At 41.5% G+C, this 20,075-nt stretch overlaps 3 protein-coding genes across 3 annotated transcripts; 1 reads left to right on the forward strand and 2 right to left on the reverse strand.

Annotated features, from left to right (window-relative positions):
- Positions 1-1,267: 1,267 nt before the first annotated feature.
- On the reverse strand, positions 1,268-3,728 carry LOC310939780 (barH-like 1 homeobox protein; the record flags this gene model as incomplete). Its single annotated transcript, XM_083904619.1, has 3 exons — positions 1,268-1,448; positions 2,684-2,867; positions 3,392-3,728. The coding sequence occupies 3 exons, from the start codon at positions 3,726-3,728 to the stop codon at positions 1,268-1,270; spliced, it is 702 nt and encodes a 233-aa protein (XP_083760745.1).
- Positions 3,729-4,424: 696 nt separating this feature from the next.
- Positions 4,425-8,664, reverse strand: cfap77 (cilia and flagella associated protein 77; the record flags this gene model as incomplete). The annotated part of the gene is made up of 7 exons (XM_083904620.1): positions 8,579-8,664; positions 7,446-7,513; positions 7,260-7,362; positions 5,447-5,687; positions 5,267-5,372; positions 5,072-5,167; positions 4,425-4,547 (listed from the first exon to the last, which is right to left on the reverse strand). The coding sequence occupies exons 1-7, from the start codon at positions 8,649-8,651 to the stop codon at positions 4,425-4,427; spliced, it is 810 nt and encodes a 269-aa protein (XP_083760746.1). The 5' UTR covers positions 8,652-8,664.
- An 827-nt stretch (positions 8,665-9,491) lies between these two features.
- qsox2 (quiescin Q6 sulfhydryl oxidase 2) lies at positions 9,492-19,982 on the forward strand (the record flags this gene model as incomplete). The annotated part of the gene is made up of 12 exons (XM_083905029.1): positions 9,492-9,726; positions 12,116-12,216; positions 12,665-12,713; positions 14,071-14,176; positions 14,273-14,363; positions 14,438-14,583; positions 15,708-15,854; positions 15,942-16,071; positions 17,738-17,860; positions 17,935-18,085; positions 18,937-19,125; positions 19,444-19,982. 12 exons carry the CDS (start codon positions 9,492-9,494, stop codon positions 19,980-19,982), a joined length of 2,007 nt encoding a protein of 668 aa, XP_083761155.1.
- Positions 19,983-20,075: the final 93 nt, after the last annotated feature.

The following is a 20,075-nucleotide window of genomic DNA, read 5'->3' on the forward strand; positions in this document are numbered from 1 at the left end:
GAAAAAAAATGACTCACTCATGTTTTTGTGGTCATCCTCAGTCTAAGTACAGGAGATGAAACGCGATGTTGACTTCCGCACTCATTGGGACGTCACAATGTGCTAAATTCCTAGAATTGTTTTGCGGAGCTCCGCTTTGTCCGTAAAATACGCAAGAGTGCTGGCGAGGGCAACAATATCTGAAAACCGGAAGTCTGTGAAAAGTTCAATTCTTGGCTCCACATTGCAGCACAGAGTTCTACACAAACTTCCAGCCTCAGAGGATTTATCTGTCCAGTGGATACATGTTATGACGGCAGTGGGCCTGCTAGAGCCTGCAAATGATCCCTTTTCCAAATGCTAACTGCTGTTAGCTCCCAGTAGCCTCTGTGGCTGATGTCATTTCCTGTCCCTTAAGTTTCGTTTTACTTTTTTTAAGGTGAACCTAAAGAGATACTACTAAACAGAGCGTTCTGAACAGGGCTGTTTTGGCAGGGTGATTGAACTGCTGTGGTGCTTCATCCTTATGGTATTTTGACCAAAGCATGTCACAGACATGTTTATTAGGACACCAGGGAACTAGGTTAACTTGGAGAAATGGGGTATAATATGACTTTTTTAAACACTTGTTTAACAGTTTTAATGTTTCACATGTTTGATCAGCTGGTCGCTCTGTAAACAGACAGAGGCCGGAATTAACCAGTCAATGTTGTTGGCTTTGGTTTGGTGAACATTGTTAAATAGATTCAGTGCCACCATCAGTCTGAGAGCCCAATGAAGCAGCATGAAAGTTAATGACAAGTCCGTAAAATGTCCTGGAACCATCGAGCTTTGGATTGTAGGGAATAGAAAATACAAACAGAATGCTTCAGAATGATGTTTATTAAAAATGTGTTGATACAAAAATGATCAACCGGCCTGATCACCCAATGAAAAGAACCTTTCAAAAGCCGAGTTCTATACTATTTTATATCACAAATGTGGAAAAGCAGGACAAGCTGTTCTAAATGGGTTGAAGATCAAACATTGGAACATAAATGACAAAGAGATCTACATGATGAGCTTAAACAATAATGAGATCAGTGGAGGAAAAAAGTTTCATGGGGATGAGGAGCTGCATGTCCTTGGAGACGCTGTTCCACAGAGTTTAGATGTGATGATCTGACATCTGTCAAACCAACAGAGATGAGGAGTACAGTGGTTCAGTGTCATTACACAATCCAGTCTGCAGCTGATGTCCAGGGGGACACAGTCCTCTAAATACCCTAGTCCCTCCCATTCTCAATGGTCAGCGTGGACGTAATCCACTGTGGGGAAGCAGGGGCAGGCTGGTGTGGTGGCGATGGTGGCTGAGGCCTCTGTACAGGTATAGGTCCACTGAAGGTGTGGCAGGAGGGTACAGGTAGAACATCCTGCCAGCTTCAGCCAGCAGCTCCAGACCTGCAGCAGACTGTCGCTTCCATTTGGTCCTGACGGAGGAGAAGTACACCTGTGAACATCCTCAAAGTGTGATGTTGTACTGACACAAAGTGCTAACTAAACACTTTGGCTTGACATCTTACTCCCTGCACTAAATCAGTTACATCGCTGGAGCTGGTGCCTCTATCAGTAAGTTCAAATATGTTTTGTAACCTTTGTGATGAGGCAGCAGCAGACCAGGGAACCCATGTCCCTGTAAACTGAGATGCTGATATTCTCTTTGGTCTTTGGTGAGGGAGATCGAGCAGTTTACAAATGCCCAGTGATTTCCCAGTGAAAAATAACTGTCTAATAAAATGGCCTGGCATTCTAAGGATAACATAGACACATGTAGGCTTTGCTTTTCTAATGTTTTACTTCAAATACACAATAACTGGATTATACCTCACATGTAGACAATCTTTGTTGTGCACGCAAGGTGAAATATTAGCAATATAAAAACTTCAGACATAGAACAATGTTCATCACAGACGAGTCTCAATGTGGAGGAATAAAAAATCTGCTCCTGGACACTCAGGTCCTTTTCTCATTTTCTGAAATTTAAGCTGCACCATTTTTAAAGCACTCTTACAGCAGCTGATATAAATCAATATGTATGAAATATATGATTTGATGCCTCTGGAATGCATAATTAGATTTTTTTTCTTTGGACTCATGCCCGAAAGATGGACAAAAAATAACAAAAAATGAAAGCCCAAATTTAAATATGTGGGTGGACCATATAATACCACACAAACCTTATATTATACATAATGTGTGTTACTAGCAATTATATCTTACTTCCTATGTGTTTATGTTCTTGTTATGATTTTTTATTTGGTTTTTATGTTTTTTTTGTCTTCTTCTTTTTATGTATATGTTATATCATTGTTTGAAATTATTATTGAATTGAGTAATATAATTTCTTTTTTAAAGAAACGTTAAAGAAGAAATATATAATTTGATATAACTATATAATATTATTATATATTATATATAATGTTGACTCCTGCTGTGGTTTTCACTTTTGTAACTTATATAAATCTTTTAACTATTTAGAAAGGTGATATGGATATGGATATGTGACACCGTTATGTGGATATTCCTCTGTAGGACAGGTGGATATAATAATAATAATAATAATAATCATAATGTGTGTGTCTGTCCACTGTAGGACAGGTGGATATAATAATAATAATGTGTGTGTCTGTCCACTGTACAGGTGGGTGTGGGGTGGTGTTGTTACCTCCTGTTCTGGTACCAGGTCTTGACCTGAATGTCACTGAGCTGCAGAGACGTGGCCAGCTCCATCCTCTCCTGGACACTCAGGTATTTCTGTCTCTGGAAGCTTGTCTCCAGCCTGGACAGCTGCTGGTCACTGAATGCTGTCCGAGCTTTCCGAGGCTTCTTCTGACGAGCTGCTGCCTGCACTGAGAGGAGCACATCAGTCAGTGATTGAGAGGAGCTTTTATAGATTTATTTCAGAGAAAGAAAAAAAAAAGTTCCATGTTTCATGAAAACATCTGAAATATTTCTCTTCAAATATCGTTTTATTCTCTTTTTCATCATTATCAGCATATTCTGTCTGCTGCAACTTCTTTTATCAATATTCCACAGGGAGTGTTGGTTTGTAATTCATATTTAAATAAAAATATGATGTGTGTGCATAATTAATGAGCAGCTCCTGAACTATGCTTAATTAAAAAAAAAAAAAAAAAAAGAAATCAAGTCACTTTGTTGTAAGAAAAAAAATGCTTTATATAAATGTAATTACATTTGAATAAAATGCTGAGGTGAGCAGATTGATTATTGACTAAACTAAACTTAATTTAAATTTTAAAATCTGCTTCTCCAGGTTTTATATCACATACTTTATCGAATTAAGTAATTAATAATACTTTTTTATTATTTTATTGAAACCACTTTTTAATTATTTGCTTTTTCTCTCTCTTACCTCTTGACTCACTGTCTGAAGAAGAGCAGCTCACACTTCTATCTTCACTGGACTGGAACAGCTCGGCTTCCTCTCCATTCTGTCCCGGGTCAGAGTAAACACAGTCTGCTAAAATATCCCGGATCAGAAAAGACGAGCCAGCGGAACGGAGCTGCAGCTGACCGGGCAGCAGAGGAGACTCCAACCGGGAAACGAGTTCTCTCCGTGTGGAGGGAGGCGCCGAGCAACTGCCGCTGCCCGGACCGAGTCCCGGAGAGTCTGACCGGGAGAAGAGCGCGCCGGGCGGCCTAAAGGAAAGCAGGGAGTCGATGAGGAACCTAGAGGCAGAAACCTCCATCTCCGGCCCAACTCTGAGTTAGTTCAGATGCTCAGTAGAAACTTTAGAGTCCGGCGGTAAAAACAAAAATTCATCACAGTGACTGATCAACCAAAGAAGACTGAGTTGCGGGAGGATTATTGATGCACGTGGAAAATGAATCAATCATCAGCATCTGATTTCAGCACCATGGAGAGAGAAGGGGGCGAGAGAGAGAGAGAGAGGGGGAGAGAGAGAGACAGAGAGAGAGGTGCAGGCTTCTTATCCTTTCTTTCTTTCTTTCTGTTGCTCTTTCTTTTGTACCAGCTTCCTGTTTCTAGAATGTAATATATACCAGTCTACATTACTTTACAGTGTCACTTTTAAAATATAAACAAAAATTGCCACTACATTCAAACCTTGAAATTAGTTCACACAATGATTTCAGCTTCACGCAACTCTGTTTTCTCAGCATTTTGTTTTCATGTCTGTGACGACAGGGTGAGCGGGTGTTGGATCCACATCCACTGATGGAGGGAAAGTGGAAGCACAACAGCTGTAACTTTAGGTTAATGAATTATCCCCAGTTCTCTGAAAACGTTAGGTTAAGAAGTTGAGTTGAAGAACTTGCTCGAAGTCTTGACACTTTGTTCTATGAGGAAGAACTACACGGATAAATAATGGTCCTTTAAATGGTTTATTAGTGTGAAGACATTGTGACAGACATTGGTTCTGAGCTCAGTCCATATTGTACGTCCCCAGACCAAGATGTCCTCTCCTGGACACAGACTCGGAGTGATGAGTCCTGAACGCTCGGAGCCGAGTCTCCTGGTCCCTGAAGGTGTCCAAAGCTGGGGGAACCTGAGGAGGAGCAGGTGAGGGTCTCATTCTTTTCATTCTTTCATTCTTAAACTCATCATTGTTGCTAGTGTGGCGTGCATGTGTGTGTGTGCATGTCTCTGTGAGGACATTTTAAAGGGATTTATGAGAGTTAAGGCCTGGTCTAGAATTAGGTTTGGGAATGGATTTAGGGTAAGGGTTAGGCTTAGGTTAGGGGATGCATTATGGCTCACCAAGAACAAGGTGCAAGAATGTGCGCGTGTGTGTGGATACCTAGTATTCCTTATGTTATGGGGACCTAAATCTGTTTACAGTCACATTATGGGAACTTATCAAGTCCCCATAACGTAAGTGACTACATATTAAGGTGGAGGCATGGCTGACATCAGGGTTAGGATTAGGCCAGTAATAATTATGGTTAAGGTTAGAATAAGTCCAGGAAATGAATGCAAAGTCCTCGGAAGTCATGGAAACCTGTGTGTGTGTGTGTGTGTGTGTGTGTGTGTGTGTGTGTGTGTGTGTGTGTGTGTGTGTGTGTGTGTTACCTGAGTGAAGCGATTGGGTCTGAGCAGTGGTTGTGTCACAGGCAGAACACGGTCTCTCCTCAGCAGACTGGACCTCGTGTCTGCACCTGGTTTAATCTACACACAAGTTTGTTTGTTATACACAGTTACACAGTCTTAATTCAGTGTACACACACACACAGTGTGTGTTCAAGCTTCACTTCCCCTCTCTCTCACCCTGTGCAGCTGTTTTTGGTTGCTGCTTTGATTCCTGCTCAGCTGTTCGTCCATCCAGCGGCGAGCATACTGGTGCGAGAGGAGGTCTGACAGAGGAGACGGCGCCCTGATGGACACATCATCGCTCACCATCAGTTATTGATCAGGAATCAGTCCTCACCAGTGTGTTTATTGTCTGACCTGGGTGTGACTCCACAGGTGATGTCTGGAATCACAAAGTGCTGTGAAGCTCCGCCTCTTTGTTTAGGTGCAGGACACTTTGTCTTGGCTCTGTCCCCCTGGGCTCGGTAGTGACTCAGCTCTTTGGACGTTACCAGACCAGCCTTCACAGCATCACGGTTCAGAGTCACAAAGTCTGGAGGGAGTGGTCGATGAGGACCGGAGTCCTCTCGTCTGGACTGGACCCTCCAGCTGGACAGAACTAAGACAGAAACAAAAGTGCAAAACTACAGTTCCCAGCAGGCCACAGCAAACTCCTTGGTCTGGTATGTGTGTGACATCAACAACTACAGTTCCCAGCAATCAATATAAAACAAACAACTGATGTAAAATACACAGAAATGCATTTAGCACAATCTTTAAAGCAGTGGTCTCAAACTTGCGGCCCACTGGCCACATGCGGCCCCCCAAATGTGGCCCACCACTTAATATCAACTCAATCAATGTCATGTTTATGCTCCACTGTAGGCATGCTAACGGCGCTAAAGGAGTTAACACAGCTAACGGAGCTAACTGGTAAACGGTGCCTGGATTCTGGTGCCGTGGCACATAAACATGACGTCACACGCATCTTTTTCCGGCCAGTCGTCATGGAAACGCATCATGCGGTAAACTTAAACGCCGTTTACCGCCGTTAAACGTGCCCAGCATTAGTTATATTTCTGTATGTTTTTATTACTATATTAAATATGCATCATAAATATGGTTATATTGTCAACTTTGTTTCGTTCCATATCAAAACTTTTAATATGAAATGATGTGAAATATCATCATAAATATTATTATTTCCATGTCTTTTTCTCAATAAGTTGGCTTTTTTTTTACTTCACCAGCCCTAGCCTGACCAAACTAGACACTCAGGGGCCCCCAGGTCATTCGAGTTTGAGACCCCTGCTTTAAAGGGATAGTTAAGGGGTTTTTGAAGTGTGGTTGTTCATGCCCTCAATGCAGCTAACCAGCCTGAGACGAGAGACATTTACTGTGACTGAAAACACGACTGCCGGCTGCTGTCTCTCAGTGCATCATACGACCACACTTCACACTTCTTCAATCACTATATGCACGTTATGATATCTGTATTTTCTTTGTGACTCAGTCATGTTAGTGATCATGGACACAGGCTTTTGTATAGTTGTGAGGACACATTCATTTCAACCCTCCAAAAAGTTTGTTGATGGTGTTGCAGCTTAAAATGTCCTCACTCTAGGTAGAAAGACAAACACACACACACACACACACACACACACACACACACACAAATATGTGACAGCAGACAAACAGGATGCACAACGTAACTGACTGAGAAACAAAGGATAAAACAAAATATTCACCATAAAAAAAATACATCTGAAATGTCGTGTGTGTGTGTGTGTGGGGTGTGTGTGTGTGTGTGTGTGTGTGTGTGTGTGTGTGTGTGTGTGTGTGTGTGTGTGTGTGTGTGTGTGTGTGTGTGTGTGTGTGTGTGTGTGTGAGAGAGAGAGAGACGCACAGCAGTGACTGTTGCCTGGAGGCATGTGTCTGTCACACAAACACACTCCGACAGCTGACACACACTCACACACACAAACACACACACACACACACACACACACACACACACACACACACACACACACACACACACACACAAACACACACACACACACACAGAGGGTTTTAAAGTTTTATTACCTCCAAGAGGCTCAGTTTTTTGTCTTCCAGCCCTGTTTCTATGCCCTTGAAACTATACATTGTCCATTTGTTGTTGTTGTGTACAGTGTGACTTGGGACTTACCCTCCACCACACCTTTGTCCTCCACTGAGCTGCTCCTGGATCCAAAAGTGAAATCTGGACCTGGAACTGACAGACCTCTGGACCTGGTCTGACCCAGAGATGTCTGCACACAGGAAGAAGAAAGAGGACATCTTCATCAACATCATCAAAACAATACTCCAACGTGCTTGTTATTTGTTTGTTTACCTTAATCAGCAAGGGATTGGTCAGCATGGAATCTCTGACCACTCCCAGCCTTGGGGTTGACATGTTTCCTGTCAGACCGTGGATAATGAAGAGCAGATAAATAACAGTTCTTTAATCCTTTTAGTGGGGTAATCAGTTAGGTGTGATATACAACCACACCACCAGATGTCAGTGCATCATCAAGCTTTAAGGAAGCTTCCTGCAGGTAGTTTTTTATTGCAATTCTCACATCCTGTACTCAAGACAGTAACAGTGATGAACGGATTTTTGTTTTTAATGATTAATCATTGAAACCCTAAAACAAAGTAGAACAAATACTGATAATCTCCCATTTTAAACATCTATTAACTGGTGCAAGTTAATTATTAATAATGAAATGCAGCATCGATTCATACCAGACATTAATAAGCTTGGTTGATAAAACGATTTGATTTAAAAGAGAGACAAAAATTAATTAATTAATAATTATCTAAGTTTTGAGCAGCCATTATTCTTAGGACACTGCAATGAAATGCGTTCACTGACGACCTGTCACCAAAGCATTATCCTTAATCAACTATAACCAGTTAATGCCTAACCCTAACCTTAACCTAACCACACTTCAATTCACGGGTGTGGGCACACCTGTGTGTCCAGAGTTGATTTTCAGCAGAATCAGTTAAAGAAATACATCAAACGAAAACCAAACGGCGAACTACACACACATGTCAGTTTCTATTTAACACACTTTAATAACTTCATAAAGAAAAAGTATTTTATTTTCAGACGCTCACCTGTGTCCTCCTAACAAGCGACCCCGTTGCTATGGTAACATGACACAATATTGCGTGTTGAAAAGGTACAACGTTTCACCCGGAAGTTCAAAGTTTTCAAACTAAACTTTATTTTTATTGTACTACATGGGAACCATGACTTGTAGTCGGTACATCGTATTCCACGGAGTAAAACTAGTAGACAACTATCTTTATACAATCGCTCAAAGTGTAGTTATTAGGTCTTTAGGATTTTTCGTTATTTTTCCCACTCAAAATGTGCAAACGCGCACTGAGAAATACCAGCAGCCGCTCTCAGTCTTTTACTTTGAAAACCGGATGTCAATGTCCTTACAAATCAACTTGATGCAGGCGTTTTACCGTAAAAGCCTTTGTAAGGAGGGCGTTTATGTTCAGCAGGACGCTTTACGTTCATGGAGAAAACGTTGCCCATTATTGCAAGTAGAGCGTGGGTGCACCGGAGTATTGCAGCCTGTAGGAGGCAGCAGAGAGCGCTGTTGCATTCACTGCACTGTAGGCTAAACTTTTAGTTTAAGAAGTCTTGCACTGACGAGGGAAGCAAAAATCAAAACAATTCAACTTTAAATGTTTAATATAATACATTTTCTGTCAAAATAGATGTCATTTATTACTTTATAGTTCTTAAACAGGTTGTAAAATCACATCAACATATAAATGTAAATGTATATATATATATATATATATATATATATATATATATATATATATATATATATATATATATATATATATATATATATATATATGTATATGTATACTTTTTTTCTAGCATATATATTTATATATATATTTATTCTAGAAAAAAATATTCTTACAACGCGCTTATTACGTCAGTCAACGTCAGGCTTAGTTTTAAAAAGATCGTCTATGAAAAACACCGTCTACTCAACATCTAAAATAAAGGCTTTCTCTTTTTAAGCAGGCAATGTAGAATATAGCAACAACAACATGACCCGGTCGCATGCATCAATTGTCCTTTTAAGTAGTTCTTTTTCGGGTCATGTCACATGTGTCAGCAGTTGTGACTGACGAAGTGAATATTTGTTATGGCGTTGTAGAGGATTCTGTGTTTGTGACTCAGAGTGAGACCTCTGTTGTTCTCCTCTCTCTGCAGTGAACACACGTATCTGTTAGCTTCTGAGCTCTACCTCCATGTCTCCCACACTAGCTCCGGTTCTCTTCGGTACAAACCCTCCGTTTCTCTGACCGCCTGCTCTCAGTGTGTGTTCGGGTGTGTCCGCGGGTGACAGGGATGCTCAGGTTCTGGTTTAAAGCGGCGGTGGTCCTCTGGCTCGCCTCCGAGTGCTCGGGAGAAGAAGACCGGCTGTACACGGAGGATGACCCGCTGGTGATCCTAAGCGGCAGCAGCCTGAAGCCCACCGTTAGTAACTCGTCCTCGGCCTGGTTGGTACAGTTCTACTCCTCCTGGTGCGGCCACTGCATCCAGTACTCCAGCACATGGAAGACACTCGCCCTGGACGTAAAAGGTATTTATTATTTTTTTTTTACCAAAAAACACTTGTTTTGCTTCCTGCTCCGTCGTTCTTCCATGTAGTTGGAATACCACACTCCATTCAAAATGTGTCTCTTTTCAATAGACTCCAGGTTATTTATTGACATTGTAAGTATTCAGTCCATGTTGTTGAACTGTTGTGTGTTAGTAGTTGAACACTGTCCACTTTTATAGTGAGGTTCAGGTGAGGAAGTTAGACATTTTGTCAGGTTTGGTGGTTGTTATTGGCGTCAGCTGATGACGACACTGAACACCAGTGAAAGATCTTCAGCCTGTGACCCAGTGTGATCTTATAATATAATAAGATATATAGAATAATATCTTATAATCTGTAATATTATTACAGAGAAGTAAGCTCACACCTGATGATTTTCCAGCTCAGTTAGCTCAGATTAAAAGATTCATTGTATCTGTAGTTGTGTTACTTTAGCACCACTGATATACAGTAACAAGCCACTAAGTTAAATGTATACAATGGGGGAAAAAATAATGTAAATCAAATGAATTGCTAGGCTATAGTGTGTACAGATTTAGAAAAGCAGTGAATGTGTATGTTTGGTTTCAGTGTCTTAAATGTGAATGTGCTCAGGTTTCGTTGCTGCTCGTGATCGTACATTTCATTGATTTGTGGACAAAACCTTTGAGGACATTGTCATTTGGAGTTTGGGGAAACGGTGATTGACATTTTACGATCAAATCAACTCGCAATTAATTGAGAAAATAATCAACATATTTAATGTCCTACAATTCTGACAATTTCTTGCAGTACTTTAGGGTATCCACTTAAGAATTCAACTAGGACACCGTCATTGATTTATACTGGGTTTCTAATTTGTAAATGTGCTGGTGTGGATATAACATTTTGATTAAAATATTGAAAAACCAAATATAGTTTGAGTTGACTATCCTATTTTCTGTTAATTGAAAAGTTAGGCTCAGACATTTGTCATCATTCAGCCAGTGTTTTACAATACTTAGACTACCTTGATGGATTCACAGCAAATTCAATGATACAAAAACAAATCCCAGGGTAATGACCTTCAGTGACAGCTGTTCCAGTTTCCACTGGAGAGTAACATGAAGTCAAAGCCTGTGTGTAACTGGCTGATCGTTGTATGTCCAACATAATTATATTTCACAAATTGGTTTGATTATAATGTGTTAAGTCGACAAACCTGTTTGAGCTGCGAGGTTTGATGGGAAAGTGCAGACAGCAGGGTTTCTACTGTCTATTTAGAGGGTGGAGACGGATTTTTGATGAGTGTTTGTGCCTGCGGAGAAGTCAAACACCTGCAGTATTTTAATCTTCTTTTTATATAGAAACAAGATAATTTAGTGATTAAGCTCTGAATATACTGCAGAGGACATGTGTTTGCACACACATTCTTGCTGGGGACACTCACACAGAGACTCATACGTTCCCTGGCTTCATCCCTTAACCATTACAACTAAATGCCCAACCTGAATCCTTATCCTAACCATCACATAAACCTAACCCTAAAACCAGCTCTTAACCCTGAAAAAGCCCTTAAAAGTTGTGAGGACAAGCCAAAATGTCCTTACTTGATACAACATTCCATTCCAGTCCATTCCATAAGCATAATATAAACCTAAATCTAAAACCATGGACAAAATGTCCAAGCAATGAGGGAGAAACATGCATGTGAAAAGACACACACACGTAGCCCTAACCCTAACCCTAACCCATGACTTCAGAGGACGTTACATTGACTTAAATTTCATTTCCTGGAGACTTACTCTAACCTTAACAATAACTACTAATGACCTAACCCTAACACTAACCTAAGTCCCTGTAATGTGACTATATGTTAACAGATTTAGGTCCCCACAACACGATTAATACCTGGAACACACACACACAGACCGTAACAAATGGGAATTGGTCTCTGGTCTTTAGTCTGCGTCTGCCTCTGGGGAATAATTCAACGAGAGACCAGCTGCTGCTGCCACCGCTGCTGCTGCTGCTGCTGCTAACACACACACACACACACACACACACACACACACACACACACACACACACACACACACACACACACACACACACACACACACACACACACACACACACACACACACACACACACACACACACATGCACACACAAAGGCACAGACACACACTCCCTCTCTTCAGGGGGACCTGCTGTCGGAGTCAAAGGACATCTAAGAGACAAAGACCTGCTGAACCCTGAAAGAGAGACAGCTGGGAGTGAAAACACACACACTCATGCACACACACATGCTTGAATTTCTTAAAGAAATCCTGGTTTGGTTAAGAAAATGAACATTTGTTATTTAAATGACAACATTTGTTCATATCTCTCTCTCTCCTTCTCTTAGACTGGCATCCTGCCATCAGCGTGGCGGTGGTGGACTGTGCTCAGGAGGAGAACTATGACGTCTGTAAAGAGTACAGCATCAAGTTTTACCCAACATTCAAAGTATGTGCATACTCGTAACTGGTCCACTGTGCTATACTGTGTATACACAGACGTTTGTTGTCATGCAATTACATAGCAACACTTTATGTGCACATTTGAATGAAATAACATTGCATCTTACTTCCATATCCATCTTATTCCTGTTCCTATAACCTTGATAGTTTGCGTTTTCCATGGTAACTGGACACTTATTACTGAGAGATCAGCATGTTAAATGTAACTTTAACATGACACTAAGAGTAAAATATCAATAGCTAAATTCACTGTTATTTTAACATGGCTAGATTGCCTTACTTTGTATAAAGAGCTGTTGTGTTCCACATCACTGGAGCTGAAACAAATATTCAACTATTATATTTCAGTAGCCCCTAGCATGAATAAGGTGGATACAGACGTAAGCTGAACTGTGACTCTGCTCTAATCACTTGACTGATGTTGTTGTCTGCAGTATTTCCACGCTCATGCTGTACCATCAGACAGAGGAACCATTTACAGAGGTACTTGAAGTACTGTTATATTGCCGTACTTTAAATATATTATGCACTGTACTGTGAAGCAAATATCGTTTTGTCATTTTGCCTCTGTGCACCACCACAGTGAATCTGAATTAAACAATTAACAGTGTTACTTTGAGGGATGGAACAATCGCATTAACCGTTAAGGAATTATAAGCATTTTTATACATTATTGGCTCAGAAATAATGGGACAAACTCAACTCATGATAAATTAAAGGTTTATTTTAATTCTTGGCTGAAAATCCTTTGCAGTCAGTGACTGAAGTCTGGAGTTTCCTCCCTGGAGATGCTTTTCCAGGCCTTTACTGGAACTGCCTTCTGTTGCTGCTCGTTTGCAGGTCTTTCTGTCTTCAGTAACTCAAGAACATTCAATTTTATTACCTTCAAAAGCTCTTGTGTTACTTTTGCAGTATGTTTAGGGTCATTGTTCTTGTGTAATGTGAAATGGCGTCCTATCAGTTTTGTAGCAGTTAGCTGAATCCTGAAGCCACACTTGTCCATGCCATAACACTGCCTCCTCCATATTTGACTGATGATCATGAGCTGGTCCTTTCCTTCTCCACGCTTTTCTCTTCCCAACATTCTTATAAGTTCATCTTGAGTTTAATTTAGCCAGATAATCTTTTTCCAGAACTTTTTAGTTCAGGTTTTTTTTTTATAGCTATTTTCCTCGTAAAGTCTTATCGAGCCTTGAGTGTTAAACAGTGGTTTGTGCCACTCTGCAAACCCTGTATTTGCATTCATGAAGGCATCTCTTGATTGTAGACTTTGACAATGACAAATGCAAATGCAAAGTCAACATTTGCAGCGTGTGGCCTGCAGACATTTATCTGCTTCCTCTTACAGGGAATGGTGAGGTAACAGCAGGTCACACCTGGCCATGAAACTGCAGCTTAGTCAATTGTCTATTTCTGACACCCTGAAAATGTATAAAAATTCACACTTTATCACATTGATTGATTCATTTCAAACGCCTTGTGGTGGTGTACAGAGAAAATGACAAAATGTGTGTCTTTGTCCAAACATATATATATCACTGTCCCCTATTGTCACAACTTTTCCAGTGCAGTGGAACGTTTGTGACACTCATTTTTCCACATACATGAAGTATAAAAAAAAACATTTATGCATTATATCAACTATATTTAGAATTATTTGTGTTCCATTCAGTTTTTGTTATGTATAAAAGAAAATGTGGCTGACGGAAACCCACCTCGAGAGTCTTGTGTATCCTCACTTCATAAAACCTTGAATTCAGAATGTTTCCATCTATCAAAATTCTACCAGCATACTGCATCTTTAGAGTATTGTGTCAGTCCTGTGATTTGTGATGTTCAGATGCGGACCGACAGATTCGGTCAGTGAGAGAGTTGATGGTCAACATCCTGCAGAATCACACCAGGCGGGATTGGCCAGATCACTGTCCTCCTTTAGAAGCACGCAGGTATTTGTAAAAACCTGTTAAAACCAAACTGACAAGTTCACTTAATAGGAACTGAACAGCAGCTGCTGAGCGCTGACTTTGCTTTTCTGTCTGTAGCTCTGCGGAGCTGCTGCCTTTGTTAGGTCAAAAGTCAGATCACTACACCGCCATCATCATAGAAGATCCGGCCTCTTATGTTGGACGAGAGGTAAGAAAATCTGATTTACAATACTTGTGTGTCATTCGTTTTCACTTGTTGACTTGATCATTACTGTATGTCAGGTGATTCTGGACCTGCTGCAGTTTTCTCATGTGGTGGTAAAGAGAGCTCTGAGCACTGATCTCCCCCTGCTGGATGCTCTGAAAATCACAAGCTCCCCCTCCATCTACCTGCTGCACCCCAATGGGACGCACACTCACCTGCATGTGTGAGTGATACACGGACACACAAACATCTACAGAGCGGGACTTCCATTTTCTTAATGGATCTTGTATTTTTAAAACCAACAACTGAACCGCTTCACAATCCACCATAAACAATGTGGTTTATGTCTCTGCTGTATGAACTTGCTCTTCCCTTCTTAAAGCAGAACATCACATGAATAGACTTAAATATTGCATTAAAGCTGTATTATCCATCCATCCATCCATTTTCTACCGCTTTATCCTCCAAATGAGCGTCGCGGAGATAGGCAGGGTTCACCCTGGACAGTTCTCCAGTCCATCGCAGGGCCACGTGGAGACAAACAACCATTCACACTCGCACCTAAATTTACCTAATTCTCATATTGCATGATTCTGGACTGTGGGAGGAAGCCGGAGAACCCGGAGAAAACCTCCACACACACATGGAGAACATGCAAACTCCATGCAGGAAGGCTTGAACCCGGGTCTTCTTGCTGCAAAGGCAAGAGAGCTCACCAACTGTGTGGCCTGAAGCTGTATTATGTGGCATTCAAATGAAACAAATGTTTCATTCAAAATCTTGTCAAACGAGTTCCTAAGATTTTGGGTAAATCTACCAGCTCCACACAACCCTCTCTGTGTTTTAGTAGGAGTGTTTTGGAAGGAATTAGGGAATTATCTGGGTTCTTTGAAGTAGGGTGGAACAAATAATAATGTCTGAGAAGAACTTCTCTGAGAAATGAGTGAACTAGTAAAATACCGACGTAGTTTCAGAAAGCTCGGCACGCTCCACTGAGGCATGGAATAACTCTGAGGGTTAGTGTCCCTCGCAATGTTTTGGAGACAGAAGTTACACACTGCAGCTTTAAGCACAAAAGTGAATACTGCCATAAAATACTGTTCAAATAACTTAATGATGTCACAATGTCGCTACAAATACTTAAAATCATGTCCTATAGTGTCGTGATACATTTTACCCCATTATTACTCATACACATAATTATTACAATGTTGAAAGATATTGTCAGATGTTATGATGTTGAATAACATACAGGTAGACAACAAGCCTCAAAAGAAACATAAAAGTCAGTTTTATGACACAAAGAACCTTCAGAGTATTTGATGACTTCATCTTCTTGGGTTTCAGAGAGAAGCGACAGCGTTTCTTCTTTTCCTCATTTCTGAGGACGTTACCTGGAGTTCAACGCAAGTTTAAGTCGGAAGGTGCCAGCATTGGCCAGATGGTGGCTCAGCCTGACAAACAGAGCGCAGAACCGTGGAGAGATTTTAACAGGTCAGAGATCCAGTTCAGATTTGGTCTGGTTTATAGGCAGTGGATCTTAACCAGCTAACTAGTAAACTAGCGTCTGTCTCTCTGCAGGTCCCTGGTGTACACAGCTGATCTGGAATCAGCTCTCCACTATCTGCTGAGAGTCGAGCTGGCAACCCATAATATCCTGAAGGGGGAAGAGCTGAAGATTTTCAAAGACTTTGTCATTGTTGTCACAAAGGTAAGGAGGCGTCTGCACAGAGCTTCGAGCATATTGCAAACGGCATGTTCGCCCAAGCGCACACTGCATTATCATAATTACGTGACGGTTTGTGCTATCGGAAAAAAATTCTGAAGCTTCCTGAAAGCTGAGAAGTTGCATGTCAAAGCAAACATGGTTATTATGATCATTTCACTTGCGCTGTTGCAGGGAGCCGGCGACTTTGTCACCAGAAACGGGAAAATATGGGATAAACAAATATAACTGCCAGATATTGAAAGTTATCCTGGAAAAATCGGCTAAAGCACTTACTCACAAGACATTCTGTCCCTTTTTATGGTTAATGTAAGCAAAGTCCAGACAGACATTTTGAGGCTTAGGTGTTAAAGGGTTAAATATAGAGTTTAAAAATAAAGTTTTCCTGTATCTCAGTGAAGTAAATCAGGAAGCAACAATATACTAAATATCCACCAGAGGGCGATTCCACTGGTTGTAAAATTAACTCTGTTTGAGTGGAAGTCATTGGGAAAATTAGCCTATTTCTCACTTGATTTATTACCTATTACCTTAATACCTTAACATTTTCCTGGGGAGTCAATTGTCTCAATCACAAGTTTCAGGTCTTGTTTAACTCAACTCAACTCAACTTTATTTATAGAGCGCTTTAGGCAGCTGGGACAAAGTGCTTAACAATACAATAAATAAAACATGGCACATAAAACATAGGAGACAAAATAAAAACAATAAAACAATTTAAAAAAAAGTATATTAAAACAATAAAACTATAAAACAATAACAATGTTTAAACAACAAAAAAAAAACTATAAAAATGTTTAAACAATAAAACACTAAAACAAGAGCAGAGTCTCATGCTGAGTTGAACGCAGAAGAATAAAAATGGGTTTTAAGAGTTTTAAAAATGGACAGTGAGGGGGCCTGTCTAATATGAAGCGGGAGGGCGTTCCAAAGTTTGGGACCAGCAATGGAGAAAGCTCTTTCCCCTCTGAGCTTCCGTTTAGACCTCGGTACCTCTGTAGCAGCTGGTCAGCTGACCTGAGGTACCGAGCAGGAGCGTAGGGATGGAGAAGCTCAGAGAGGTAAGGCAGGGCAAGACCATTTAAAGATTTAAAAACAAATAAAAGAATCTTAAAATGGACTCTAAAATGCACATGCAGCCAGTGAAGGGAGGCCAGAATGGGAGTAATGTGCTCCCTCTTACGTGCTCTAGTTAAGAGGCGAGCAGCAGCATTCTGGACCAACTGGAGACGTGAGAGGGAGGACTGGCTGACTCCAAGATAAAGAGCATTACAGTAATTCAGCCGAGATGTAACAAAGGCATGGATTACTGTTTCAAAGTGTTTTTGTGAGAGAAAGGGCCTCACCTTTGCCAGCTGCCTGAGGTGGAAGAAGCTGGACTTCACTGTTGCCCCAATTTAATTTAATAGAACATGATGTCAATTATGTTCCTATTTAGAGGAAAATAAACAAAGTACAGTACATATGAGTGGACACCAATCTGATTGCAGGTGAAGATTGAGGTTAATGAAGGATTTAGCTTGAAAGGTTGAAGCCTGGAAGTTAGAGATTATTATGATTTCTTATTTTGTTCGACAGTCATTCAAAGTCACATATGTAGTCAGTGGCTGTCTGTTAAAACTCTTGTGTTCCTCTTTCTCTACCTCTGCAGCTGTATCCAGGTGGTGGTTCAGTGGTGAAGCTGATGGAGACTCTATCTGATTGGCTGCTCAGTCTACCACTGCAGCAAATCCCCTACCAGGCCATCCTGGATCTGGTAGACAACAAAATGAGGGTGAGACAAACAAACACACACACAGTCGCAGTCTGTACCAGGAGCAGCTTTGTCATTCCCTGTCATTTGTCCAGATCGCAGGTGTGTTCCTGGGGAAGGAGCTTCGATGGGTGGGCTGTCAAGGCAGCAGGGCCGGGCTTCGTGGTTACCCATGTTCATTGTGGACTCTCTTTCATGTTCTGACTGTTCAACATGATGCCAAGCCTGCCGCACTGGAAAACACAGGTAACGACCGAATATTTGCTCAAAAAAATTTAAAAAAATTGGAACCATTGGAATATCTATATTTGTGAGCATTATGACAATAACAGGTGGACAAATTAATACAAGGAGACATTACTACTTGTATTTTGATCATTTAAATCCTTATATTTAGGACCCTTGAGGCCCTATCAGTCGCCAAAGTGTGAAAAAAGATGACTCACTCTTGTTTTTGTGGTCCTCCCCAGTCTAAGTATAGGAGATCAAACGCGATATTGACTTCTGCACTCATTGGGACGTTACAAAATTCTTGGAATTGTTGTCTCGCGGAGCTCCGCTTTGTCCGTAAAACACGTGAGAGTGCTGGCGAGGGCAGCGGTATCCGAAAACTGGAAGTCTGCGAAAAGTTCTATTCTTGTCTCCACAGTGCAGCACAGAGTCCTACACAAACTTCTAGCCTCAGAGGATTTATCTGTCCAGTGGATACATGTTATATATGACAGCAATGTGCCTGCTAGAGCCTGCAAATTATCACTTTTCCAAATGCTAACTGATGTTTAAGGTGGACCTAAAGAGATACTACTAAACCGAGCGTTCTGAACAGGGCTGTTTTGGCAGGGTGATTGAACTGCTGTGGTGCTTCATCCTTATGGTATTTTGACCAAAGCATGTCACAGACATGTTTATTAGGACTAGACTAGGTTAACTTGGAGAAATAGAATATAACATGACTCCTTTAAATATTCAAATACATATTCTAATTTAGAATATTTGTTGACAGCCCTATAACACACACACACACACACACACCTTTTGTGAATGTCTGTGTGAGGTTTCTGTCTGTGACTCTGTTTGGGATCATGTGACTCACACAGGTCTGGAGGGCCAGGCGGCTCCAGTGCTGCAGGTGATGCGTCGCTACATCAGGACGTTCTTCGGCTGCGAGCAGTGCGGTCAACACTTCGAACAGGCAGCCGCTGTCAGCATGGACAAGGTTCCGAACCAAGAGCAGCAGATTCTGTGGCTGTGGAACCAACACAACATGGTCAACTACAGACTGGCAGGTACACCAACATCTGCAGGTTTATTGAACATGGGTAAACCAGCTGCCAGGTTTTAAATGATTGAATCCATTTATCCACTGTGGTACCCCCACAACACCACTGGGGGCTCTAGATATCCTCTAAAGCTGTTTTCAATGACAAATGTTTCATTAAGAGCAATCCAGCTATACGTTTAAATAACAGAAACTAACTGTTATTACTCTACCTGCAACAAACATGTATAACTTCTCTTAAATCCCCAAAGCATGTGTGGGAAGTGTTGTTCCAGAAGTTGGAGCATGATAGTCACCAGATAAACCTCTGTTCCTCCTGCTCCAGGCACGCTGAGTGATGACCCCCTCTTCCCTAAATCTCCATGGCCGAGCCCCTCCCTCTGCCCCTCCTGTCACGAGGAGACCGATGGCATCCACGTCTGGAACCAGGACAATGTGCTCCGTTTCCTCCGACATCACTATGGAGCCTCCAACCTCTCCCCCAAATACTCTTTGACTCCTCCACAACTCCTTGCACTTCCTCCAAACCCTGATCCTATGCAAACCAGCCAGCCTCAGGAGAAGCAACAAGGAAGGGGAGGAGAAGAGAGCAAGGAGGAGACGAAAGTGCATGATGGGCAACAGCAGCCTCGGCCCGGACTCCAGGCCCAAAGGGAGGGTAGGAGTGAGGTGCCGAGGAGAGGAGGAGGAGGAGCAGCAGCAGGAGGAGGAGTCTGGATCCTGGGTCTGGATTTTAACAGTGTGGACATGAGTCTCTGTGTGGTTCTGTACATGTGCTCCTGCCTCTTCCTCATGCTCCTCTTCTTCTTCTTCAAAGTTCGATCCAGGAGGTGGAGACTAAAATACACCCGCCTCCACGTTTGACCCGGAAAACAGACGGGATTGATCTGGACCAGACTGGTTTATACAGAGCTATGTCAGTGTAACCCAGTGTTTGTGTTTCTCAAACTTGATTCA

The sequence above is a fragment of the Microchirus variegatus genome (genome assembly GCF_963457635.1).
Source record: "Microchirus variegatus genome assembly, chromosome: 18".
Lineage (NCBI taxonomy): Eukaryota > Metazoa > Chordata > Actinopteri > Pleuronectiformes > Soleidae > Microchirus > Microchirus variegatus.